Raw genomic sequence first — 27964 nt, forward strand, 5'->3', positions numbered from 1 at the left:
TATACTTTCACTGAGAGCTGATGAAAAGAAAGACCTCTTACTCTGGCGTTTTGTTTTATCCGCATGAGAACTGTGACGATCATTTTACAAATGCAAATTAGGAAAGCTAATATTTACCTATAAAAGTTTTTGTGTACGCTAAAAAGATCAGAGTTTGACTCGCAAAACAGCTGGCGTGCGGATGTTGAGCCTGCTTACTTTTGCGTCAGAGCGGCCATCTTCACCAGACACGATCTACGGCAGCACAGATCGGTAGGACTGTTGGAGCAGCATTTTGTCCTGAATCAGGGGGAGATGGGCTGAGGCGCAGAGGACAGCCTCAACAACACCGAGACTACAGCCGCTGACAGAGGTAGCTACCGATGGGACAACTCAGTTAACTAAAGCTGGTTAGTTTAACGTATCTTCGAGTAACCAATAATTCAAACCACTGTTTTGTTTCGGAGTTAAAGTTCAAAATTGTCGAAGCTGGCTAACAGTAGTCGTCAGCATGATGGGTCAACTTGGATGAGACAACTTAATTCATGAGCACGGTCAATGGGAGTGTGTGTTAATGCTTCGGTGGTGTGTAGAATCTTCGGTTTAAAGTCTGAAAATGACGGTTTATGTGACCGTACTACATGCTAACTGGATGCTAAAGCTAGCTTGAGGCAGGCAGTCTTTTCGAGGCCGGAGAGCCCAGCTGTGTGGATGATCATCATGCTGCTAACCTAACGCGGACGCTTTTTCAGCGAACAGTGGCCGTTTGAGGACTAATGTCAGCCCACTGCAGCTGTCACTGAAACGGGGGTCCTCTCACTTCCGTCTCGGTTTGGGTGGTTTGTCTGTGAAGTTTGGTTTTCTCTCCCTGCAAACTTTGGATCAATAATCTTGAATTTGTTTTCGTGTGACGTCACAGCTTACGTTGTGAGCGTAAAACCTTTATTTATTTGGTTTAAAAATAACCACAACGGCCTTATTTGGGTTTCAAAGTTGCTCGAAAACTTGAACAAAATGATCTGCAGTGATTCAGGCTTTTTCTGTTGATTAGTCATAGTACTGGTTTATAATAAACCAGTAACTATAACTAATTTAGTTTTTGCTCATATATGAGGAGTCAGGTTATTTGTATTTCTAATGTCGAACCTGTGTCATATTTTGGACATCAAGCACATATAACATCTAACATTAAGAAAAAGAAACAATTTTTACCTGATTTCAAATGTTCTTTTATTAAATTAAGGCTCATAGATGTAAGAACATAAAGTGTATTATTGTGAATAGTAAAAGTAATCTTCATTGTCTTTTGGTTCCCTTTTTGATTGTGTTCTCAGCACATTCATGGCATGCTGACGTTCTCTTGTTCAGTCTTGTTACGGTTCAGGAAGTATTGCTTTGTCAACCTAAGCTGTATGAAGGTGAACTTAAGCACCTTGACAAGGATACTGAGTACTTTGGATTTTGTTTTTAACCATCTGGCATCTTTGTATTATTATTATTTATTTTTTGTAAATATGGGATATCTAATCTCAACCTTCAGTGACTTCTGTTCTGCTTGTCTCTCATCACCTGCTTTTGGAGATTCTATTAAACAGCAAATACCTGTTTAGGTGATCAATAGTAGGTGGGGCAAAGATGGTCTTAAAAAACGAGCGTCCCTCAAGGACTGAGCACTGGTTAAAGTCAACTTTATTCGATCCAACTTTCTTAATTATGGATAATAAAAGAAATTCAGGATTTGCACAATCTAACCTGGAGAAACCAAGGCTACAAGGAGCTTCTACTATTGTAAAAAGGACTGGGGCTTAGAAAGATTTTTTTTTTTAAATTGATCATTTCTTGAAAAACGCTGGATTAATATATCAATTTTTTGGATTAAATTCTCTTTAAAGCAACTTCTTGTAATTTGTTTAATCAAGAAACAGTAGCCGTGGTTAGATGGGCAAAATATCTTGATCGGATCTATGGTCGGATTAGAATTCAACATTGTACATGGGCCCAGAAAAACATTTTCCGATTAGAACAAACGTTTACATGGGTCTCACTTTCGGTCTGATTAAATCATTTGGGAATGCGCAGTAGTGTTGAAAATAGTAGTGTTAAAAAAGCCGAGCGGCTGCATGCATATATATAGCAGCTCCGTAATATACGAGATGATCTTCTAAACATGCTTTTATTATTGTTATGGTTATTATGAAGCGCCTGTTTGCTGATCAATTTATTTTTAATCTGTGTGGTCAGTGCTTTTTTGTGGAAGAACGAAGCCGGAAGAACGGTTAGCTGAAGGCTAACATGCGCTGACAACATTTTAGCCTGGATGAACATAAAATCCATGCGGGAAATGCCGCAATCTGCATCGTGGCTGTGGAAATAACATCAGCCTTTAATTTGTCGGGACACGACTGGAAACACAAATGCACGTGATTGTTTGAACGGTTTCTAAGGACTGAGCGACATTTCTGCTTTGAAAAGCTCACACACCGCCCCAAAGCCGCTGTGTGAGCTGGCAGTCCGAGCACTGCTCAGAGACGGGAGACATGGTTCTCCTGAATTGGTCTGCTCGTTCAATAAAGCTGCGGGACGGATGGCAGTCCGAGGCCTCCCACACGTAACAAAGCATCCTCCCCTCCCTTCAAACACAAAACTTGAAGTCCGGCTGCTCTGCTCAGAGACACGGTTCGCTCCGTCCACCGGCCGGTGGGTCCGGACGTCAGGGGGCACGAAGTGCTCTCTCCCGGCGCCCCCCTCGCGAGGGGTGTCGGAGAAGATAGGAATGGAGAGGCAATTAGCCCGCGGGGCAAGGGCGGAGCGCAGAGGCGTCCGCGGAGCAGCCGGTTGGTCCTGTTTGAGCTCCAAAGCTTTAACATAAAAGGGGTCCATTCAATTGGTCAACAATGTGAAAGGGAACATCCAATTGGTCAAATGCATAAATGGATTTTTTTGATTTGTTAAGCATTTTAAGCTGCCATAAGATTTTTTTAGCAAATTTAATGTAACCATTAATTGCAATTTTCGCCGTCTTTTGCGATATGGGTATTGCACAGCTTCATATCGCGATAACGATAAATTTGTGATTAATTGTTGATCTTGGAGGCCTAGCATGTATATTAACCATATTGAACAATCCACTATTCTAACTATGTTGGAAAAAGCCGTTAGCGTAAGTTTGTGTACCTGTATAATTTATAAATCTGTTTACACTAAAGAAATAGCCAAGCATATTTTAACTGTGCACCAATACCATGCAGAAGTTAGACCGTGACCATTATTCACAACAGGTGTAATTAAAAAGTTGAATGTGCGATAACTTTTGCGAAGGTTATGTTCAACTTAAATTCCAGTCTTTCGTTTCCCCAGCGTCTAATTTTTAGGTTGTGTTTTAGAGTTAGGTTAATTGTTGGTTCTAAATTAATAGCTAAGCATGATTACGTTTTTAGATTTTCCATAAATGGCCCAGAGTACATACGTATTTTCTTGGCTGCCTTTTTACACACAAGTAATATTCGCCAAATCCTTAGGATTTAAAATGATGCTGACTTACCCTTTGAAACTGTTTAAACTCTCCTGAGAAAGCTTTCTTCAGGTTTAGAAGTGGTTTTATTCCTCTTTGACCATTCTTCCATGTGTGCATTTGTTAAATCAGACCTTGATGTTGGACGGGAAGGTCTGGCTTTGTTCTTCATACAAAACATTGTTCTTTTGGATTAAAGTCAAGACTTTATGGAACCCATTCAAGTTTTTCCCCACACCAAATTCACTCTCATCCATGTCTATATGGACTTTGATATGGGCACTATGTTGGAACAGGAACACCAGAAATCCTGTCTCAACTGCTGCTGTTTACCTGTTTCAGGTGTGTTTGGCTAAAGGACCTTCAATGGCAGGTTCATTTAAAAATAAGTAAGATACAGGCCCTCCAGGCCAAGATTCTGACACCCCTGGTTTCAGTTCAATTCCATTTTATTTGTATAGCCCAATACTACAACAATAGTCATCTCAACGGGCTTCATACCGGTAATTTTGTAATAAATATGAAATCATTAGAACATGAAGTCACAGAATTCAATAGGTATTGGCTAGACTAAACTAAACAGACTAAGCTAAATTGGGCATCCCTGCCCTTAGACACTCCTTGGTGAGGAAAAACTCAACTTCAGGGGTGCCCACACAAGGGATGGATCCTCTCCCAGGATGGACAGGTAATGTACCAGAACTCTTGGATAAGAATTATCTTATCTAACTCTACATCTACCATACATGTTTAAATAGTCCAACAGATGGGCTTCATGCAGAGGGAGTTAAGGGACAGCTGGGGGTGTGAGACGAGCCAGAGGCAGGGTCTACAATAGGGGTGTGACAATCACCGCATCACCGTACTTTAAAAAAAAAAAAATGTAAGTTTTTTTATTTTTTGTTTTTTTTTAAAGTTCTCCATATTGTGCGTGATTGGAACTATAATAAACACATTAAACACAGTCATCTTTGCTGATAGTTTACTTTTTCTGCTAGTCCTGTGTTCAGACTTCAAGGGTTTCTGGGGGAAGCCTTTTATTACTGTTCTTATCATTAGATTATCAGTGTGAGGAGCCATACATTAGTAATGCCATGCATAATCTTTCATATATTTTCAACATCTATTTATAAAGAAGAACAATGGAGTTTTGACTTCATTCCAACCTTACAATTATTTTGAGCTTATTAGAGTTAGTATTGATGCTGTTTATGTCTTACGGAAACATCCTTGAACTCTTTTAAAAACTGTCGGCTGATCTGAATGTTTTTGAATTGAGATAAAGCTTTTTATTGTCAAGTAATGATTTTACTGGTCCTATTTATTAGCCTTTATTTAATAGAAGGGAGGGGTTTCACTAGTAAGAACATCTGTCACACTCTTACATTTTCTGTTTTAGTAACAGTCCTCTGACCACATGGAACTTCTTAGCTTTTTCTTTCGTATGGGTAGAATCACTGACTATAGTTTTTTCAAGCCTATCTGGTTTGCAGCATCTGGTTGCCACCATACTTTAGATATAACCTTTAGATAGAACCTTTAGATAGAACTGTGGCAGACTGAACTTGGCTGGATGTGTGTGTTCTGGCGGGTCATTGAAATATTTATCTATAAAATGTCAAGTTATCAATCTACTGAGGTATTTTCTGTTTTTTGGTTTTTACTTTTGAGACCTAATTATTTAAGATATTGTGTGTTTTGTAGAGTTATTAAATCACATGACTTTGTTTAGCACAGGTAAGAAACCACAGCCAGAATGTATCAGCAAAAGGTGGAGCTATCTTGTTGATGTGGCGTGTACCAGTGCTCATGGTATGGGTGGCTTGGATGTACTTGTATAGTTTGTGTGTGTTTGCCCCGATTGTTGCCTAGATTGCCAAGTACTTCTGTTTGTTTCTAACCATCAAAACAAAGCACTATTGCTGAAAATGATTGCAAATCGACAAACAGAAATGGAAACACAATGGACTAGATAAGCAGGAAAACACATTGCAAATCAGGGAGGAAGTTGACATTTTGCTATGCCCAGATATGAGTCTCTACTAGTCCAACTTCATTCTTGACTCGTGATGATAAAAATCAAAGTGAAACAAAAATGGAGAGCAGAAGTTAAAAAGATTCTCACAGCGATTCTCAGTAAGCTTATCAGGTCACCCATATAAACACAAACAGCTAAAAGTATTTTAAAATCAATTAAGTCACTTATTGTTCAAGGTTGTTTGTTTGGTTTATATTTTTTATGTCTTTTAGGAGTAATGATGGTCACTCTGTCCCATTCTAATGCCTGTGTCCATCGCGATAACTCAAGTAAATGCAGAGTCTGAGATTCTCACGTCGCAGTCCATGGACAACAACCGAGCCTTTTGTCCCTTCTCCCCCCACATCTACCCACACACAGCTCATAATGTTGGAGAAAGCCAGGCTTTATCTTTGCTTTTCAGACTTGTCTTATTCACTTTTTTCTTTATTAGAGTTTCGCCCCAAAAGACAATAGTAGCTCTGTATTCACGCACACAAACTGTATCAAGATGGTCGCATTCACAAACACATAGCCATAATCATTTTTCTTGAATACCTTTGCAGTATTCTAAGGAGTTGCAAAGTTCCCTCCCGCACAGATTATTGGGGTGGAAAACATGGCTGATCTTAGCCATGTATGCTATGTTTTTGGCCATACGTAAGCAGTGCTGAGCTGGAGGTGGAGGGAGGGAGGCGAAGGGGCTGGGCAGAGGCTTGCCAAATGAGATGAGTGAGCAGTTGAGAGGAGAAGGCTCAGAATGTGAAAAAGGAGACGACTGCAAAGGAAGAGGGGGGAAAAAAGAGAGCAAGTGGGCGTAGGAAGTAGAGGAGAGAGTGACGATGTGTTGAGTATGTGTTACAGGGGGAAAAAAAGAGCCAAGGAGTGGGTGAGGCTGGTCTAAAAGAATAAAAGCAGAGTTGTGGTTTGGGTCACATGGTCTGCTCTGTGGACTGGTGAGCTCCAGGTGGCAGGGCGACTACAGATTTGGTAGATACAATAAGAGGGACCAAAAAGAAACTACAAAGACAAGCGAAACTCCTCATTTCCTCTCCTCTGCCTCACACTTTTTTTCCTCCCTCCTCTCTGTGGCTGTTTCTTCAAGGACTTCTTCTTGGTCTCGCTTGCCCCCTGCTTCTCCTTCTCTGTTCCCGGCCTCAGCAGGCCGGGGAATGTCCCCGGTGGCGAGATGCCTTACGTGGACCGACAGAACCGCATCTGTGGCTTTCTGGACATCGAGGAGAATGAGGGCAGTGGCAAGTTCCTGCGGCGGTATTTCATACTGGACACCCAGCAAGGGAGCTTGGTATGGTTCATGGACAACCCACAGGTAACTGCAGAGGGATGTTAGCTTAGCTTTTTTGCTTTATTTATGGCTCGCCACAAAAAAAAGGCAAATTTGAGCGATCAAATAAATAGTTGACTGAAAATAAGACAATGAAGCTAACAGCTTACCCACACTGGTGTGGAGAAACGCCTATTTATACATATTTAGGCATTTTATTAATAAACTGTTTTATTTATTTCTTTAGGAATACAAAATTGAAAGCATTTTTAATATTTTGTTCACTGGCAGCATCACAAGATCAGATACATTTTAATTGTGTATTTCTTTAAAAAAAAAGATTTATGTTGTCGTTTTCTTTTATATATAATGGGAGAAAGAAGGGTAGAAAATACTCAACAAAATCTGAATATAATGTCTACAGTGACCCTTATAGTTGGATTTTTAGTGATAGTATTTTTGGTTTACTTAACTTAAATAATACAGCTTTAAGAATTTCATTTGTACAAAATCTCTAAATGATAAAGTCCCTTTTTTCTGGATTAAACAATTATGTTAAGAATGCATCTCATTTCATAGACGCATCAAAACACTGTTAACTCTGTTAAAATATGCTGTATTTAACAAAAAATATTTATTTGCAGATGTTTTTTACATTTTCTTATAATTTTCAATCCAGAACCTGCCAGTTGGTACAGACTGTGTTGGCTCCCTAAAGCTCACTTACATTTCCAAGGTTAGTAGATCATCTACCGTCTTTATTGAAAAAGAATCCTGTCATAGATGGAGTGTGACCCTAATGACTGCGGGGTCTCTGTGTTTGAAGGTCAGTGATGCCACCAAGCTCAGGCCCAAAGCAGAGTTCTGTTTTGGTAAGTCTTGCTACATTTTTTTCTCCACTGTTTGAGTACATGCACAGTCTGTCTAGCATGTCCTGAAGACATTTGTGATGATGATGATCCCATTAATGATGCCAATTGAACGTGATTGAATTTAGCATCTTTAATATAACCCTTACTTTAAATAAGTGTTTACAGTTTTTGTTTATAATTTCAGTCTAGTTTTCCTTTGAGCAGATAGTGTTTTTTGCTCAGACAACATTTGAGCATTTTTCACCTGATATTAATTGTACATCATTTTATTGTTAGTTTATTTGCTTGGTGTTTCTTGGTTGTATGGTGCTATTAATAATATTGTTTTTTTTTCTTTCTTTTTTACTACGGCGTTTCTTTTGCTCATGGATTGTCTGCTGCATCTCCTGTTGTGTATATAAATACTTCAGTATTTTGAGTGAGGGAAAGCAATGAGTTAGAGTAACCGTAAGCGATTGGAAAACTGAGTGAGTCCGAAAAACACTGTTTGTTTTAAAGTTGTTTTAAAGTTTTAAAGTTAAGCCAATTCAGTGATTTATGGAAGGAAAAACAGCTAGGACTCGTGAAAATGTAGCTTCTTCCTATTCGAAGTCAAACTGAAATGAAAACAATCTACGTTTTGTTCCAAAGCAGTGTCACAGTGGACTTCAACCCTGATCCTCAAAAACTGCCAGCTTAATTCTTGATACACCTGATAATTCCAAGTTGGACATGGTTGTTTAGCAAAAAGAAGGTTGGTAGATCTTGTGGACCATTGGTTGAAGACAACTACACTATTCTGTTTTAGTAAAGCATTTTTTTAAAATGTTTTGTTCAAAATAAAAGAATGAATAACTACATTTAAAAAAATAATAATCTAAAATTCAGTTTGGCCAATTAAAAGTTTTGAGTTAAAGCTGCACTAGCTCAATGAAAACCTTTGTCAAAATCAACTGCGGTGATCTTTGCCACCTTTTAAGGCACCGTTTATGTAATGTTTTCAATTCAAGACTGCTGTGTCCTTTAAGTGTCTCAGTTTATGCTTGGTGACATATGGATCATACATCCTCTAGTTGTGATATTTCTCTTATTGATGCCTGTTTCCAATAAATGTCGAGTTTGAAGAAATGACCCAAAATGTAGACATTAGTACTCTTTAATGACCCTCCACCTTTTTCCGTCTGCTGATCAGTAATATCATATGCGGCTTCAGTTATCCCGTCCTGCTGTAGTGATAATTTCATAAAATCCAGAAATGTTCATCCAGTGTTATTTACATTTGTGGTTGTAAATACAGTATTATTTAATATCTTACGACTAAATAAACCCCGTTTACCCATCTAATAATTTTCCAAATAAAAGTTGGGGCAACTATTATTGGAAGATATATGGTCGTCCTAAAGTGATTGTAGTTTCCGCTGATTCGAGATAAATGGGTGATAGAGAGCTAGCTCAGCAGAAGACGAATGTTTTCTAGTTAGGATTGTTAAAGCACTAATATTTCCATCATCCCTGGTTCTTCAGTGTATATTCCAGTTCTTTCTTTCTCAGTTTAAATAATTTCAATACACTGGAGTGGTCGGCACAAACCTGCCACATCTCTTTAGTACTTGTACGTTTACTGAGCTACATTAGTACTAAAGTAAGTCCAGACCTCTGTTATCAAATCCTACTTAACCACCTCAAAGCTCTTTTATATTTTATATCATACAATATGCAGTTTACTCAGCTTAATGGTTTTGACAAACCACTTTTTAAATGTTAACTCCTTTTTATAAGCCTTCTTGTGGTACAACACTGTTAATAAGTAACTGATCACTGTAGGAATGGCGTGTCAGGTTTCCACAAAAGCAAAATGTTTTATTTGCCTCAGCTCTCACCTCAAAGAAAAAGAAAACTGATTAATAAATTCACAGATTAATGTCCCCAAAGATAATCCTGTATATATAGGAGTAGAGCTCAAACACGTAAACGTTAAATTCATCTGAATAGGTCTGTTTTTAATTTAACTGTCTCTGATAAAATTTAGGCTTTTTTAATAGCACTCAGAGATCTTGTGCTGCTCAGGATCAACTCAGGTTGGTATGGTGATTGACACAGGGCAATGGCAGGTGCTATTAGAAAAAGAAAAAAAAATTACATTCGGCTCATTTTTTGGGACGACCGTTTTGTTTAGCAGCCAATTTATAAAACAATCTGCACAGTCGCATAGAAATGAAGGAGCAGGTGAATTTGTGGTGTTTAGTTTTTCGGTTAATTGACATATTTGATCTTATCTGCTGTGAGTATTAATTTAAAACAGGAAGAAAGATTATTCTCAACAATACCAGTATTTCAAAACATATTTATACAGTCAGGACCATGCATATTTGGAATGAGACACATTCTTTCTAATTTAGTTTCTATACATTACCACAGTGAATTTTTAATCAAACAACTCAGATGCCATTGAAGTGCAGACTTTCAGCTTTTATTCCATGAGTTGAACAAAAAGATTGTATAAAAATGTGAAAAACTAAAGCATTTTGTAAACACAATCCCCTCATTTCATGGGCTCGTAAGTAATTGTACAAATGAAATAACTGAAAACAAAATGGTCATTACTAATATTTGGTTGAAAAGCCTTTGTTGGCAATGACAGCCTGAAGTCTTGAACTCATGAACATCACCAGATGCTGGGTTTTCTCCTTCTGAATGCTCTGCCAGGCCTTTACTGCAGTGGCTTTCAGTTGCTGTTTGTTTGTGGGCCTTTCTGTCTGAAGTTTAGTCTTCAACATGTGAAATGCATGCTCGATTGGGTTAAGATCAGGTGACTGACAGTTTGTCTCTGAACACCTCAGAATTCATTGGGCTGCTTCTGTCCTGTGTCACGTCATCAATAAACACTAGTGTCCCAGTGCCACTAGCAGCCATGCACGCCCAGACCATCACACTGCCTCCACAGTGTTTTACTGATGATGTAGTGTGCTTTGGATCATGACTCCACGCCTTCTCCATACTTTTCTCTTGCCATTATTCTGGTAGAGGTTGATTCTGGTTTCATCTGTCCAAAGAATGTTTTTCCAGAACTCTGCTGGTTTTTTTAGATGCTTTTTAGCAAAGTCCAATCTTTTTGTTCAACCCATGGAATAAAAGCTGAAAGTCTGCAATTAAATGATATCTGAGTTGTTTTACTTAAAATTCACTGTGGTAATGTACGGAAACTAAATTAAAAAAAAGATGTCTCTGCCCAAATATTTATGGTCTTGACTGTATATTGCAAATGAGAAAATTAATGGCGTTGACTCTCCATCTCTGTTTTTGTTCACTTGCCCTCCGTCCTGCTTTCCATCCAGTTCAATCACAGGAAATGTCCATGTGTGAGAAAGTTGCCACAGCGTCCGTGTGTGTTGTCTGGCTGTGTGTGCGCCGGCTGCCTCGTTGAGGTTTTGACAGGGTATCGACGTCCTGATCAGATCCTAAGTCTGAGATAATTGAGGTTATTTTTAACAGTGTAACTATGCTTCAATTTTGGCAGTTTGCACACTTAGCTTTGTCTTACAAGTTAAGCAGGTTTGCTCAACAGTTTGCAGGAGCTATCGAAAAATAGTTTACCCCCTCCTTCTTTATAAATAGCATGAACAAAGGTTTTTTTTTTTTTTTTAATCAAAGTTATGTAAAGTGTGAAAGAATTGTGGTGTCCAGCTCTAGTGGTTTGATTTGCCAGTAAATTCTGAAGTTACAGAAGACACGAGGATGGTTTGAACCAAAGCCCTAAGGGATTTATTGTAGACATAAAAAGTTTTGCTACTTCCTAAATCCTGATCTACAGCTAATCATCCACTGACCTAAAAATTTCAGTGCGATTGAAACAGTTCTGTTCGAATTTTAACGCCTTTGAAAACATTTAGAAATAAAGCTCTGGAATAAGAAGATTGCAGCTGAATCTGTAGAGAAAGACCCTTCATGTTTTGGAGAACCAGAGGCTTTGCTGGCACACATGATTCAGATTTGATGTAAGTGAAAAGGCACAAATTCCATTTCATCCCTTCTCTCCTGTTTTCCTGATCTGTTAGTCATCAATGCTGGGATGCGGAAGTTCTTCCTGCAGGCCAATGATCAACAGGACCTGGTGGAGTGGGTCAACGCTCTTAATAAAGCCACCAAGATCACTGTAAGAGAAACACTCACAACTTCTCGTCAGTTTGCTTTGATTTTTTCCCCCCTCTGTTTTCTGTGTGAAATGAGTAAGAGCGCAATTAAGGAATCAGAAATGAGCCAGAGGGTGACTAACAGGATACTGTGGGACTAGTTTCTGGAAACCATTGTTCTCCATGAATAGAGGATATGATGTAAAAGGGGTTTGTAAGGTGGTTGTATTAAGAAACAGATGTTAAAATCAATTGAAACTGTGGATTAATTTATATGTTGTGCAGTTACGACAATGGATGAAATTTTTGTGCCAGTAAACTTACATGATTAATGATTTTGCTGAAGGTGCCAAAGTTGATTGACGGTCAGCAGAACTCTGAAAACCTGAAGGGTTTGCCAGATGTAGCAGTACCCAAGAAGCAAGTGTCCTATAAGACTGAAATCATTGGAGGAGTCCCTATTGTTACCCAGACACAGGTAGGATCTCTGTGTAAACATGGCTGTATTGACACAGACTAAGCGGTTTGAGAAAATGTACTTATACTTGTACTTGAAAAACAACTTTTAGAGGATTTAGAAGGAATACAACAACTGACCCCAACACTATTCAGTTCGGGGTCAGAGGGTCGCTGGAGCCTATCTCAACCCCCGTCTGACAAAGGCAGGATAGTCCCCCAGATGGTTTGCCAGTCCTTGCAGGGCTTCACAGAGACAGACAACCATACACAGTCACATTCACAATCAATTAATGGATTTGATGAATCAATATCTCTAGTTAAGGCCAGATTCCAGCTTTTAAAGTAAATCATTTTGGAAAATCCTGCCATCCTGTTGCTCTGCTGTCTTTTTTTAGTGAGGTTCTTGTTTTAATGGTTAAAGATTTTGGTGTATTTTACATTTTTACCAATGTTTTCCCTTGATAGTTTTAGCTTTTTACATAAAGAAGGACAAACAATGGGAACAATCACCCTTCCATTTAACAAGTTTCCTCTTTTACAAAGCTGTCTTTAGGTCCTCCTGGTCTTCAGATTCATTCTTGTCCTTCACTAAAGTAGTAAAGTGTTTCCAAATGGTTTCAAATCTTTACTCTTAGAAACACTTTTAATTGGTTCCTTGCTGTCACAAAATGAGAATTTTCCCTGATTTGAAATAAAAAATTTTTTTTTTATAAAGACTCTGTTTTCCAACTTTAAACCAGCTTTTATATCATTTTGTGTGGCAGTTTCACTAACCCGATTTTACAAAACCTGAAAAAACAACATAAGCGTTAGAAGATCAGCTTACGAACTACATAACTTTAGTTTCAAAAACCCTAAATACAATACTCCCCCCCCCCCCATCTTATTTCAATGAGGAAATAATTTGTTTTAAGTTTTTCTAACTAGATTTTAGTTTTTATGTATTTTTGGTTTGGAAAGAAATGTTTTTGTCTGTATCGTGTGGAAGGTCTGCCATTTAACAACAGTTCTTTAACTGTAGTCGTAGTGAATGTATTCAGCTTCTATTTGTTTTGAATCTGCCCGTCCATCATCCTCCAGCATGACAGCGGCGACTGCGCAGACCGAGCAGAGCGAGAGGCCATTCATCGTTCCCACAGCCAGCTGCCGTATTTCCTGAGTAAACCAGCTCAGGATCACAGCGTCATCAAGGCGGGTTACTGCGTCAAACAGGGAGCAGTGGTGAGTTCCTGAGCTGCTTTCATTTCATCTTTGAGCGACTTTATAGCTTTAGCTCACAAAAAGAAGGCCGCCATCAGTGTAAAGACATTAACTGTTTACAGTGTGGTCAAAATAGTTCTTTTAAATAGTCTGTAAATGTGAAATATACTTAGAAATGGGGAGGATATATGGATAACAGTGTGACAACTGGCTATTATTTTGACTGAAAACTGCACAAGAGGGCTATACATCCTTTTCCTTTCTTCCCAGATGAGGAACTGGAAGCGACGATATTTCCTCCTGGAAGAAAATTCCATGAGTTACTTCAAGTCAGACTCGGTATGATAATTGTCTTTTCGTATTTTTCTTGTTTGTGTTGTCTTTCCTCGTTGGTAGTTTTTTTTTTGCAGGCTTTGAGGAATAAAATAACAGCAGCTTCTACCCCAAGTTCAAGCTTGTATTCTCAACAATCTGTGGAATTCACTGACTTGACCTCACATGTCCCATCTTGCCATGCACAGAAACACTGCTGGGTGTAACACTGCACATCTCTGCAACAAAGACAAGGATGTGCAGAGATATGCTAGTGCCTTTAGCTTGCTTTGAATGTCAGAATAAAATAATAGCTTTATCCATGCTAGAACTGCCACCTTCTTAGTTAACTTCCTGTGCCATTTCTATAAAAATCTACTTTTCTGCTTTATTGGAAGTAGACAAAGTCAGACGCTTTTTATAGATTAGAATTGAAATGTAATTCTCAATAAGTAAAAGAGTTTCTGATTTTGTATTTCTTGCATTTAGGAAAAAGAGCCTCTGAGAATTATTCCACTGAAGGAAGTTCACAAAGTGCAGGAGTGCAAACAGAGGTATTCAGCATGTCTGGACGTTTTCTCATGCAAAAATGCAGGAACACAATCAGGACAGATTTAGATAACTTGTAAATATGATCCGACCTGTCATCTGCCTCTTCACAGTGACATCATGATGAGAGATAATCTGTTTGAAGTCGTCACTACATCCAGGACATTTTACATCCAGGTATGTTGTTTTCTTTCCAAAGACCAATGTAGGTCATTTTCAGACTAGGAGCTCTCCGACATGCAGCCGCGCTAAAATATTTAGTTCTTTTTTTTTTCTGCATGCATTCTCAACGGGTTTTTCAAATGGGAGGGTTTCCTTCCTATCTCGTTAGACTCCTGACACTTCTCATTTCATCTTCTGTGTTTCCACTAGGCTGACAGTCCGGAGGATATGCACAGCTGGATTAAGGCGGTCTCAGCTGCCATCGTAGCCCAGCGGGGGCCCGGGAGGTCAGCTGCCACAGTATGTATCTCGCAGTGCAGAACAAATTAGATAAAAACCTGACAGGAGTCAGACATTTTGCCAGTAAATATAGCTTGACCTTAGATTTTGTTGAAGCAAAAGCTGTAAGGGACATCTAGTGGAAAACAGGTGTCACCACAATCCTTTCTTTTTCCCTATTTGACTCGTTTGAATAGAATTTCTGGAAAATGTTACTGTGAGATCATCTTGTTGTGGTTTTTACAAGTGGACGAGCAATTTTTAGAGTTCCGATGCAGGAAAGGCTGAGCTAAATATTGGTTATAAGCTCCTAGTTTGCAGACATGCACACTACAGCAGAAAAAAACCTTAAAAAGGATCATTCACTAAACAAAAAAGGCTGATCAGAATGTTATCTGATAAGCTTATATTGCAGTTTGTGTCTCAAACGTCTATTCAGCATTTTTATCATCCCTCCTCATCACAGCCCAACAATAAATTACAGATTGTATTTTGCAGCTGAGAGGCTTTACGTTGATGGATTCCAGTGACTACAGAGACAGAGTAACGTGCGTCAGCTGGAGACGAACCTTTCTCCAATCTCATGCCACAATCTTTCAGCTTAAATTTTTTTTAAAAAGCAGTTTAACCTTGCAGGTGACAACAATAGAGGACTGTTTCTGTAGCTGCAGCAGAAACACAAGCCTCTGCTTTAGTCGGTCCCCTCTGCTCAGACTGTGAGCGTCCCGCTGCCACGCTCTTTTTATCTCTCCTCTTTCCCCTCCTCTTTACGGTGGTTTTTCCACCCTTCTCCTCTTCAGATGGGAACTCAACCCATTTGCTCTAATCCTGCTTTGCACTGTGTTGTTACAGATGCGGCAGGCCAGACGGCTGTCGAACCCTTGTATACAGAGGTATACGTCCCGAATCGGGGAGTGCAGCAGCACGTATGTCAGCTTGTCTAAATCCCCCTTAAGTTCACCTTTTTCAGTATACCCCTCCCCACCTCCTCTCACTGACTGGCCCCCCTTTTTTAATAGATCTTCCTGTGAGCAGATCAGACAGTTTTGCTCATCTGATGCTGCTTGTTTTTTTCCCCCGCAAAGTACCAGCTACACCCCCATGTATGGCTGTGATGATGCGATTAGCCCTTCCACGCCCTCATCCTCACTGCTCATCCTCTTCCTTCGCTTTCCTCTGCTACACTGCCATACGCAGCTCTTTTGAAAGTTTCCACTTTTATTTGTATTTACATTTGCTGCTAAACAAACATGGGATCAAGAAAATGCACTTTAGCTCATCGGGGTTGTTGGTAATATGCACTTTAATAATAGCCTTTTTTTATTGTCAAACTCATTAAAATGAAACTAAAATATGCAAATTAAAAACCAAGACATTTTATTTTGCAGCAGGTAAATATTAATGTTTCCCCCCTTTATTTTTTTTTTATGGTTTTGCAAATGTCATGCTGTCGTTCTTTAAAATTAAAAAAAAAAAGTTCAAATCCAGATGTAGGGACCAGCAGAAGACAACATTTGAGCTCACTCGTCTAAATAAACCAGATCAGCTTTTAAGTCTGATTATCGTAACTATTCTGATGTAGATTTGCTGACTCATGACTCGGATAGCTAAGATCGCTAAATGCTCCCAAGCAGCTGTGCGTTCTGCTCAAGAAGACTTCTCAGTGGATGTTTGCTTTGGTCCTCAAATAAAACCACATCGTTTGTGATGAGATTTGTTTAAGTGCAGCTTTCCAAACTGCTGTTGCAGAAGTTGGATTAAAAACACAAAAGTAACATCAATGAAACCTAATGAGACCTTTGTAAAGCAGTGCAGCATCTCTCCAGGAATATATTCACTACAACTTTAGGTTAAGAACTTAACCCCGGTTCTCTGAAACATGAGTGAGGTATCTCACTATGGGACACGCCCCCTGCGCTGTCCCCCAGAAGCTCTTTTTCATTACGCCAGTCTTGACTGGCAGACAGAAGATGACGTCTGCTCTCAGGAGGCGGGACTTCCTCCTGCTATAAGAGCCGGACGCCATCTTCTCTCCTCAGTCTAAGTAAGCGCACCTCTTCTCGCTCCAGGCAAGGAGGGTGATCTGGTGAGATACCTCACTCATGTTTCAGAGAACCGGGGTTAAGTTCTTAACCTAAAGTTCTCTTTCAACATTCGTTTCGGTATCTCACTATGGGATGTAGAGACTCCCGTATTGCCAGATAAGCTTACTCCGAAGACCAACAGAGAACAACCAGGCTGATCATACAGGTGAAGGTGTGGACCCCACACCTAGCACTGCGTGAGGCAGCCCTGGTCTAGTGACATCCAGTCTATAAAATCTGATGAAAGTGTGAGGCGTTGCCCAACTGGCAGCCGTGCACACATCATCCAGAGAGATGCCCTGAAAAACTGCCCATGATGATGCCATGCCGCGAGTGGAATGAGCGCGCAGGCCCGCCGGGGGTGTTAACCCCTTGCTGTTATAAGCCATGGTTATAGCGCCCACAACCCAGTGTGACAGGCGTTGTTTGGTGATAGGCTTTCCTGTGTGAGGAGAAGCCCATGACACAAACAGCTGCTCAGATTTTCTGAAGCCAGCCGTCCTCTCCACATACATGCGCAGCGCCCGCACAGGGCACAATGTGTGAAGCCTCTCTTGCTCCGTAGAGGAAAAGGGAGGCGGATTGAATTCCAAAAACTCAATGGGGTGGCAAGGTATGGTAGGGTTGAAAACCTTGGGCATAAATGCCGGATTCGGTCTCAACAAAACCTTAGAATCCCCTCTGGAGAACTGCAAACAGGACGGGTGAACTGACAACGCATGGATGTCGCTCACTCGTTTAGCAGAAGCTAGTGCAATAAGCAGAGCTGTTTTAAAAGAGAGCGCTTTGAGGCTGACTTGCCTCAGTGGCTCAAACGGTGCGCACGACAGTGCGTCCAGCACCACCGGTAAATCCCAAGGAGCAACAAGGCTTTTCGACACCGGTCGGAGCCGACGTGCGCCCCTCATAAACTGACAAATAAGCGGATGCTGGCCCACTGTTTTGTCATTAACACCTATGTGACAGGCGGATATGGCCGCCAGATACACTTTAATGGTGGAAAAGGACAAACCTTTTTCAATCAGTTCCTGAAGGAACGATAGAATGACTGACTGGGACTGGGCTCTGGAAAGGCAATACGGCCATTTTTACGCACCAGTCCTCAAAAACGCGCCATTTGGCGCCATAGGCGGAGCGGGTGGACCGCGCTCTGGCACTCTGGATCGTGTCCACGACGTTCTGCCGGAGTCCCGCTGCCATGAGATTCAGCCTCTCACGGGCCAGGCCCACAGAGCCAGGCGCTCCGGATGAGGATGAAAAATTTCCCCGCGGGCCTGCGACAGGAGGTCCCTGCGTAAAGGCAGGGGCCACGGTTGGCTGTGCAGCATCTGAATGATGTCCGCTAGCCAGTGTTTCCCGGGCCACCGAGGGGCTACGAGGATGAGAGAGTGTTTCCCCTCCCGAACCCTGGTGAGGGTAGGGGCAATCAACTCCAACGGTGGGAACGCATACAGAAGTCGGCACGGCCACTCGTGCGCTAGAGCGTCCACCCCCAGGGGGGCGCTCTGGTCCGTCAGAGAGTAGAACATTTGACACTGGGCGTTCTCCGCTGACGCAAAGAGATCGACCTCTGCTTGACCGTAAATGCTCCACATCTGGGCTACCACCTGGCTGTGGAGCTTCCATTCCCTGTAACGCGGGTTCCCTCTGGAGAGCAGGTCGGCTCCCCGGTTCATTATCCCCGGTACATGGATGGCCCGCAGCGACAGAAGACGGGAGCTGCTCCACATAATCAGTCTGTGTGCTAGCGTGTGCAACTGAAATGAGCGCAGCCCTCCTTGTCTGTTGATATACGCCACCACTGTGGTATTGTCGGTCCTGACTAAAACATGGCGCCCTTTCAGAAAGGGTAAGAAATGTTTCAGTGCAAGAGACACCGCCAGGAGTTCCAAGCAGTTTATGTGAACTGATCGCATGTGGGAGCCCCACAGACCGTTCACTGTCCTGCCCTCGTGAGTGGCTCCCCAGCCTGTCAGCGAGGCGTCTGTGGTGATCACCTGTCTTGTTTGCACGGTTCCCATGACAACACCCGTGGTGAGGAAGGAGATGTCCCTCCACTTGTGTAGGGCGAGAATGCACGTAACCGAAGCAAGCACTCGTCGGTGACCATGGCGGGCGGGGCTTAGATTGAGCGACGCCACCCACCGCTGAAAAGGTCGCATGTGTAAGCGGCCAAAAGGGATGACGGACAGCGCCGATGCCATCAGCCCGAGGAGTTTGAGGCACAGTCTGAATGTTATCCACGCCCCCCTGCGGAACTGTGACAGACACGCCCGGAAGGCTGTCACCCTCTCCGCTGAGAGTCGCGCTCTGAACTCGACCGAATTCAGGGATAAGCCGATGAAAGTGATCGTTTGAACTGGTGTCAATACGCACTTTCCCCAGTTTACTGTGAAGCCCAGTGCAGTTAGGTGCGATGTGAGCAACCCGGCCTGCCTCCTGAGTTCTTCGGGAGACTGCGCTGCGAGCAGCCAGTCGTCTATATACATGGCCAGCCGAACGCCCATCTGTCTCATGGGTGCGACGGCGGCCTCCGTGCATTTCACAAACACCCGCGGACTCAGTGAGAGGCCGAAGGGGAGCACTAGAAACTCGTAAACCTTCCCTTGAAAGGAAAATCTGAGATACTTTCTGTGAGGGGGGTATATTGGGACGTGAAAATATGCGTCTTTCAAATCTATGGAGACGAACCAGTCTCCTGGACGCACAAACCGTACCAGACCTGCGTGTGTTAGCATTCTGAATTTGTACTTCCTCAAGTATTTGTTCAGTGCTCGCAGGTCTAGAATCGGACGCAGGCCTCCACCCCGTTTCGGGACCAGGAAGTATCTGGAGTAGAACCCGCTGTGAGCCTGCTCCGGTGGCACTAGCTGAATGGCTCTTTTGCCCTGCAGTGTTTTGATCTCTTCCTGCAAAATTCGTGCATTTTGCCCCCTGGCCTGCGACTGCAGTATACCATTGAAAAGGGGAGGGGTAAATGCAAACTGGAGTCTGTAACCCTTGGTAACAGTGCTTATAACCCAGTCTGGCGCCCCGCAGTGCCGCCATTGCTGTGATTTGTCCGAGAGCGGGCCGAGCGACATCCGCGCTGAGACACTGGTGGGCGTGGCCAACACGAGCTGCGCTGGCGCAGGGCTCGTTGCTACCACGGTGCTGGGCTGCTGTGCCACTGGCGGAGCAACAGCTCCCTCCTGTGGCCTCATGTGCAGCTGCGCAGCTCCCACTCGGCTTCCCGTCATTTGTATGTGTTTTGTTTTTTGTTTTGTCTTTTTGTGTTGAGGCTGCGCCCTTGGCTCGGGGCCTGGTTGCGCGCCTCGGGGATTTTTTATTTGTGTTGGTTTTAAAAACCTTTTCAAACACTTTCTGGGACCCAACTGTGGCTCCACTGAGCTCTCTGTGGGTCCCTCTTTTCTCCTTTTCAACTGGCTGTGAACAGTGAGGGCCACCTGTGCCTCTGCACGCCTTCTGGTCGGGCTGGAACATGCCCTGGAGAAAAACGACAGGAACGGAACGTGTCGTGGAAGGGGGGAAGCAGGCTTCTGGTTTTGCCCGCTCTCCATCCCTGTTGGTTGCGCCCTAGGTGGCACGCCTCTTTTTCTTTGCGCTCTGAGCGACAGGAGGCGCTGGCTGGGCTGACGTTGTCACGTTGGGAGCAGACGGTTTCTTGGCCCAGGCCCCTCTGGCCTCAGCAGGCTTTCCGTGGCTCCGGTCACCTGGCTGAGGCTGGCGTTTCGGAGTGCGGTAAGCTGGTCTAGCTACCGCTTGAGCGAAGGAAAGACGCGGTGCAGCTGGGGTAGGAGGGGGTACCTTCCTGGGCAGACACAGCTGCAGTGCTTCACCTTCCCGTTTCTTCTCCTCACAGCGCCTTTGCATTGTGGCCATTGCTGGCCCAAATAGGCTCTTTGGGTCCACCGGCACATCGAGGAGTTGAGTCTTCTCCTTCTGAGAGAGACTGGATAAGTTCAGCCACCGGGCTCTTTCCTGGACAACCATGAGGGCCATGGCTCGCCCAGAGGCTTGGACTGCGGACCTGTGGAGACGCAGACAAAGGTCTGTGACCACGCATAGCTCGTTCCACAAGTCTGGGGTTGGAGTGCTTGACATCTGTTCCTGCAGCTCTGCCTGGTAGGCTAGGAGCAGAGAAGATGCATTCAGGGCTTTCACCGATGCGGCAACTGCCTTGTAGCCCTTTTCGGTGAGAGTTGACTGGAAGCAGTCAGCTTTCGAGGGCAGGGCGGGGCCCGCGGAAGTCATGGTGGACTTCTGTGTTGGGTGCAGGTGGGAAGCCAGCAGCGGTTCGACTGGAGGGATCTGCGAGAATCCGTTCTCCTCCATGTTGGCCCAGTCCAAAGCCGAGCCTCCCAGGACGGGGCTTTTGGCTGAAAAGGGGGTGCTCCAGGTCCTGGTCGCTTCCTCCAAGCACTCAGGGAACACTGGCAGCAGCTGTCTGCTGGAAGACTTGGCTTTAGGCAGTCTTTTTCCCTCATAGCGAGACGTGGTGGCCTCGGTGAGGGCTTCAGGCCACTTAATGCCCAGCTTTTCAGCTGCTCTTCTGCAGACATCATGCAGGTCCATCGCGGCGGTCGGGTTTGGGAAGCCGCCGCACGCGTCGCCCGCAGCCAGCGGCTTTGCAGCCGATGGCAGAAGGAAAGGCTCTCTGTCCTCCTCGTCCCCCTCAGAGCCGAGGCTGATGGACTCGTCTCCGGAGTCGGGCACAGTGTCCTGAAACTCCGGGGGCGCGGCCTCCTGCTCATCCATGCCCTCGAGTGGCGCGACCGTATCCAGTTGGTCGCCCCAGCTCATGCCTGCCACCTCTCCCTGCGTAGACTCCTCTGGTAGTGGGGGGCTGGTTACCCCCAAGACCGGGTCCGCCTTGGACAGACTAGTTTGGCGCGCTAGTCTGCGTCTCAGGGTCTTGAGGGAGAGGCGCGCACAATGCTCGCAGCTAGCCGGAGATGCTAACGCGTCCTGGGCATGTTGCAGCCCCAGACATGCAGCACAGGCAGAATGGGTGTCTGCCCCGGCGATTTTGCTGCCACATGAGCAGGCTCTAGGCAGAGGTCTGACCGTTTCCATGGCGAGGAAAGGTTCAGGCTCCATGACGACTTCGTCGACTCCGGTTGAGAGCGAAGCGCGAAAATTACTAGTATGGTGACTAGTTCTAACGGGTGCTGTTTGGAGACAGACCAACCGCGTGACCCAGACAAGCTATGTAACACCGACTAGCGTTCAGCGACCGAGTTGTTAGCTCGCTCTAGGAACAGTTAAGCTAGCTTCGGATACTACACCTGCCGTCTGAGGATGCTTCTGGGAGCGAGAAGAGGTGTTAGACTGAGGAGAGAAGATGGCGTCCGGCTCTTATAGCAGGAGGAAGTCCCTCCTCCTGAGAGCAGACGTCATCTTCTGTCTGCCAGTCAAGACTGGCGTAATGAAAAAGAGCTTCTGGGGGACAGCGCAGGGGCGTGTCCCATAGTGAGATACCGAAACGAATGTTGAAAGAGAACAGGTATTCCCTTTTGTTGGTTTGGCCGTCGTTTTGATACAGAAAGGCAAACAAGATAGCCAGAATGTCAAAAGTCACTTAAATCTCCTTTCTTCCCCGATCTTACTCTTGATTGGACTGCAGCAGATGTCATCTACATGCCTAAATGCATTGAGTTGCTTCCATGTGATTGGCCATGTGATTGTCCCAGGTGCAACAAAAGTCTGGAAGAGACATCAACACAAAAACGTAGAGAAATGAGTGATGCTGGAAAAAGAAGCAAAATCTGGAACCAATTCACTTTAATTGATGATGCGAAAAGAGACTTTAAATTCATCGAGAAGCATCTCCACAACCAACCTGCATCTGAGAGAATCTTTTCCTAAACACAGCAGCTCATTACTGACTGAAGAAACCAGATCAGCTTCAGAAAGCTGAAACACTTAGTATTTTTAAATGTCAACCTTTACTGTGATGAAAAAAAATCATATACAGTGGGCGTGCCTCAACACGTTTAACTCCGCCCACGTTGAGGCGCGCCTGGATCTGCGGACAGGGACTTCTCGCCATAACAGACTCTGGTCCGCGTTCGCAGCTGCAGACACGCCCCCTCCGCGCTTTCACGCTGCTCTCCTACTTCTGCCCCGTCGCGCATCCTGTTAAAGGCACCACAACAATCTTAGAGCATAATAGTTATTTTACAAAACCACAGAGAGCCACAGCACAGGGAGGAAGGAGACGCATGCGGCTGCGGCGCTGCAGGTCGCCGACCCCTGCTCTAGATCCAATTCTTAAAGTCCTGCTTCGATCATCTTTTGCGTTATTTTCAGAGCTTTGTTTTTAATTATAATGTTTTTAGGTATTTTGTAAGACATATTTCTGCAATAGTTCATTGGAAATTTGCCTCTGACTTGTGGGTGGGACTGATGGCGTGGAGCAACCCCGTTCCCTGTTGTGGAGTGGAGTGTGACCCGCCCAGTGTTTTTCCCATGTCCCAAATATGTTTTTTTTTTTTTAAACTGCCTTTTCTCAACAATTTGAATGAATGAAATACAAGAAATGCAATTTTAATCTTAATTTTCTTACTATTTGTCCTCCATCAGAAAAAGGCCACTGGAGCATGTTAAAAACACCAAAAACCATCATAGTGGGCCTTTAATTAATTCAACTGTACAACAAGCAGAAAATAAACAAATGTGTTATTTTTCTAATTACAAGTACGTTTTTAGACATTTTGGTGAAAAATTGAGCTACAGATTCATTAAAGTTGACTAGAAACTGGTTCTAGCATAACCTCAGTTTTCTTTTACATTTACATGTAGCTCTGTGTGATGAATGCAAATCGGATGCAGAAGAGTGATGCAATATGTTGGGAGGATGAATGCATGACTGGATTGATGGCACAGATAAACAGTCAGGTCACAGTAGGTCAGGCTGATGAAGGACTCATGGCCTCGGGGATCCTTCATGCTTTTGCCTATGAGTCACCCATGGGTTACAAAGACAGTTTAAAGACATGCATACTGGAGAAAAATCAGCATTAAAAGTAGGTAATGAGCAAAAAAAGTTGGATATTTGGGTGTTGTGATTTCTTTTTTTCCCAAATGGAAAAGGTTGTCTCATTTCCAGAAAGCTTTAGTTTGTGTTTTGAAATGGGGGTATGTTCCTGTTTTTGGATCGTACAGATGGTTTACAACCATTCTAACTTGCAATTCCTCCCCTTGCAGCGCTTTTAACCATCTTCAGACATCACCATTAACATTGTGGTGCAAATGCACATCAAATCCATCCACATACATACACTGAAAGCATGAAGCCGAACTCTTACTGTTCCCGTGTGTGTCTGAAAGTGTTGTTTCACACCTTCTCTCTCCTCCTTGCCCTTCCGTGCCCTGTTCTCTCTGCAGCCTGCTGCAGCTCTGCACCTGTCTTAGATGTGTGACATCCTGCTTGTCACTTCTCTTGCCTCCTGTTCGCTGCCTGTATGTTTTCTTTCCTCTTTCTCATAGTCATGATAACAAAAAACTCTGTTCCATGTTACTGTAACTGTGCATGCCTCACACTTGAATCCGCACATCCAAAGCTGTAAGCCATAGATTTAAGTAACGCAACACGTTGTATTAATGACCGGTTACATGAATGTGTTGGGATATCTATTAATCAAATTTCAGTTTCTAAAGAAATGAGTAAAGTTAATGATTGAACATTTCTAATGTGTCTTGAATCGGATATGAAGCTCAGTTTGGATGTTTGGATTCAGCATGCTGCATGAAGTAATAGTGTGTCTCATCAAAAACACAAGAATTCACACTTTAAAAGGTTCAAACGTGCACCAACTGGCAAAGCCTCATGCTGTAATGGCCGGCTTATACTTCCTGGCTATCAGCCGTCACATCAATCGTACCGCGTCTCTACTGCAATCATGCTGTCTAGTTCATGCTAAGGTTGGTCCGGTCGGCTTGCGACTGTAACTCCTAAATTACGAATATCCTCTTCAAGCCTGATGAAGTGATTATCTCCAGCGTTTCAGTTGTTTGGTATTTTATTTATAGTGAGCCACCTGGGGCCCCAAGACAGGGTCACATTGTTCTGGTCCCAAGCCCGGATAAATATAGAGCGTTGTGTCAGGAAGGACATCAAATCTTTACCGAACCAAATATGCAAATGACACCATAGCTGATTTGCTTTGGCGACCCCTGACGGGAAAAGCTGAAAAGGGAAAAAAGAAGATATAAGGATCTTTGAGATTTTTTTTAACCTATATGAAACTTATTTTAAACATATTTTTAAAGCTTTAACACACCAAATAACTATATTTTTAAAAAATTGAAATGGCGTGATAAGCACGCAATTGTATTACAGGCGTAATTTGCGTATGATGTCATGAGATTTTTTAATTTCCCAATAATTAGGGCGAATCTCTTCTGATAGCTTTGCTCCAAATACGACCTGAGCGATTACAAGTCACTATGAAGTATAAAGCGGGGCCTTGCGTTCCTACACTCATTTAAGAACAAGTGCTTCAAAAATATTGGTTTCAAGGTCGGAAAAGTGACATTTTTTTGTATATATTATTTGTATTTTGAAACATCGCAACACCTTATGTATCTGTTAAAAATCCCCTATAACAACACAGATGTTCTGATTTTAGCAGTGCATTAAGTCAGAATGAGTTAACGGTGGGCCGACTCTTCCTCATCCACGAACTAAAGCAAAGAAGTGGCTGCTTCTGGTTCCTCAGAGAAATGACGGTTAAAAATGTTTACTTCATGTAATTAGTGTTTTTTTCTATGACAGAGCATTAGGGCCACACTATAAATAATTACATTTATGAGAATAAAGTTGTAGAAGTGATGAAAAAAAAAAAGCATTTTACAAGAATAACTTGATAGAATTGAAGAGTCTTCCCCCTTAAGGATAGGATTTCTGGTAGGCGTGCTGTCTGCAGTTCCAGAAGTCCAGATGCATTATGGCACATAGATTCCTATGACATCACCATATTTGGGCGCATTGATGGATTTTTTTTCTTTTTCTTTCTTTCTTTCATGCTGACCGTAAAACTCTGTTTCCAGGAAAACAAACTGAAAAGACAAATCAGCGGTAGTTTGCAAGATCCTTGCATGGCTTGAAGCTTGCGTTAAAAATGATCATCTAAATGTATATCTATCTTGTGTCTTTGCTCGCCGTCCAGCGCTTCACTAACTGCTCAGTTTTTCTCCATTTTTGGTTTTCTCTTTCTTTCCTCTTTTGCTTCTGTTTGTTTTCCAGAGATTGAAATGTGAGAATGACAAGCTGTGACATAATGAGCAACATCCAAATCCTGCTTCCAACGCCACTCTGTTTGATCTTCCACTGCAACCATTTAAAGCTACCAAAACTAAAACCTTCTGACACTACTACTCCTGCTACACCTCCAACTTCTGCTACCACTGCTGCTGCTGCTACTACTACTACCCCCATCATCTCCACTCTAGCAAAACCTCTACACTTCCACAGCCTCCAGGCTGCATCAGGCCTCAATGTCCTGGTTCCAAGTCTGTAAACTCATCTTTTCAAACAACCTGCTTGTATTTGGGTGTTTTGTACTTTTTAGTTTTATCTTCTCACAGTGACTCGCTTGTCATTTTCAGGAACATGGCAGCCGCTCCAGTTTCTACCGCAGCCCCACGGCTCCCTGCGTCCCTCCCTCGCCCTCATCTGCAATGCCACAGTGCTTCCCCGAGTGGGGGGCCGCTGTCCCGTGCGGCGCACGGCCGCAGCCTGGCCTGGGACAGCGAGCACTTCATGAGCCTGCTGCCACGCCTCAATCACAGCAACACGACGGCGCGCCTGTCCCTGCAGGAGACGCCTGTGGCAAAGTGACCTCTCCACCCCCCGTGACCTCCATCACTGTCCCAGAGGAGTCGCCATGGCGACGGCGGAGTAGTTTTGAGCCAGACGTACTGGAAATTCCTCTGGACCTGGATGAGGCAGACCTGCCAGTTAGTGAGGTCTGACCAATCGACGTGGATCTTCGGTCTGAGGATGTCTGCGATTCCGACTTTGGCTTAATGCACTAGGAGCTACGTCACAAACCGACCGTGGAGCTCCTGAAACTGCGCAGTAGAAACAAGTCGGGTCACCTCTAAACTGAGCTTTAAGTGCCAAAGACGATCCAGTACCCACCTCCATCCTTCTGCCCTCACACCAATACTACAGCACAGCTATTTACCAGAATTTTATGTTTAAAAGAACCAAACATTTTACTGACTAAAACTTAAGGATGAGCCTTTATTTTAACCTGAACAGGCACAAGGGGTTTTTGTTCAACAAGGGAGATTTTTTTTTTTTTTTTTAACTGATTTATTGCCTTTCGGATCACCAGAAACTAAACTTTAGGGTTAGTTTATTCACTCATTTATAACACTGGATGAAACACTACAAGAAAAATGAACAAACTAAAACATTTTCTACACATTTTCTGTCTGTGGCGTCATTGTTACTTCATTTCCTGGAGAATCAACATTAGCTTCCCACGACCTCACCCTCTCTGTATTTTATAGTGTTAAAGCAGTGCGTTTTATGGGTTTTTGATTAAAAGAAAGGGTTTTAGATCAACAGAAACAAGGGGAGGTCTCATAGGATGACATTCTGACAGTCTGCATGCTAACATTTTATTGTCTCTTCAGGTGTTCTTTTTTAATTTTCCGTATTTTTTTTTGTTTTTTTTCTTTTTTTTAGCTACATTTGTTTCTTGTGAGATGGATTTATTTTTTATATGCATTTACTTTTTCCGGGTCTTTTTCCTCTTCACTTCCTGGTGCCGGTTCTGTTTAAAACAGCAGCCTTGTGATGGGGGGGGAGAGAAAAAAAAAGTCCAAACACGTCCCACTCCCCTGTTGCTAAACATGCACAACTGTCTTACTTCAGTTTGCTAAAATCAAGCCGTTTTCCTTCTTTTCTGTCTGATGTAACTAGTTTGATTTGTTTGTATTTATTATGTGGATGACTTGAAAGAAATAAACACTGAAAATGTGTTGGAGCATCTGCGCTTTGCTTATAGAAGTCTGGCAGAAATGCATTCAGCTGGAGGGGATGTGAGGTTTTTTCAGGCTGGATCTCAGCAGGTTTAGCAATCTTGATTTGCAAGACGATGTGGTTCTTCACACAAAAATGTCTGAACAG

General features: G+C 43.1%; 1 protein-coding gene across 12 annotated transcripts; it reads left to right on the plus strand.

Annotated features, from left to right (window-relative positions):
* Positions 1-27816, plus strand: LOC101161669 (pleckstrin homology domain-containing family A member 1). Of its 12 annotated transcripts, XM_020709463.3 has the most exons (14): positions 1-352; positions 6613-6837; positions 7472-7528; positions 7619-7664; positions 11699-11796; positions 12120-12251; positions 13313-13453; positions 13703-13771; positions 14234-14298; positions 14407-14470; positions 14666-14755; positions 15587-15660; positions 24208-24282; positions 26069-26207. In XM_020709463.3, the coding sequence occupies exons 2-14, from the start codon at positions 6697-6699 to the stop codon at positions 26073-26075; spliced, it is 1059 nt and encodes a 352-aa protein (XP_020565122.1). In that variant the 5' UTR covers positions 1-352; positions 6613-6696; the 3' UTR covers positions 26076-26207. The 12 variants fall into 12 exon arrangements, with proteins under 12 accessions (XP_020565122.1, XP_020565120.1, XP_020565124.1 ...); XM_020709461.3 differs by lacking the exons at positions 24208-24282; positions 26069-26207 and adding an exon at positions 26431-27816; XM_020709465.3 differs by lacking the exon at positions 24208-24282 and having other exon boundaries at positions 26069-26334.
* Positions 27817-27964: the final 148 nt, after the last annotated feature.

This window comes from Oryzias latipes, chromosome 15, assembly GCF_053564925.1.
Source record: "Oryzias latipes strain Hd-rR chromosome 15, Olatipes_Hd-rR_3.1".
Taxonomy (NCBI): Eukaryota; Metazoa; Chordata; class Actinopteri; order Beloniformes; family Adrianichthyidae; genus Oryzias; species Oryzias latipes.

Coding starts and splice junctions, on each gene's coding strand:
- LOC101161669 (XM_011484341.4), top strand. CDS start 6,697: ATGCCTTACGTGGACCGACAGAACCGCATCTGTGGCTTTCTGGACATC. Junction 13,772..14,233: donor GTTACTTCAAGTCAGACTCG/GTATGATAATTG, acceptor TCTTGCATTTAG/GAAAAAGAGCCTCTGAGAAT. Junction 14,756..26,430: donor CCGGGAGGTCAGCTGCCACA/GTATGTATCTCG, acceptor TGTCATTTTCAG/GAACATGGCAGCCGCTCCAG.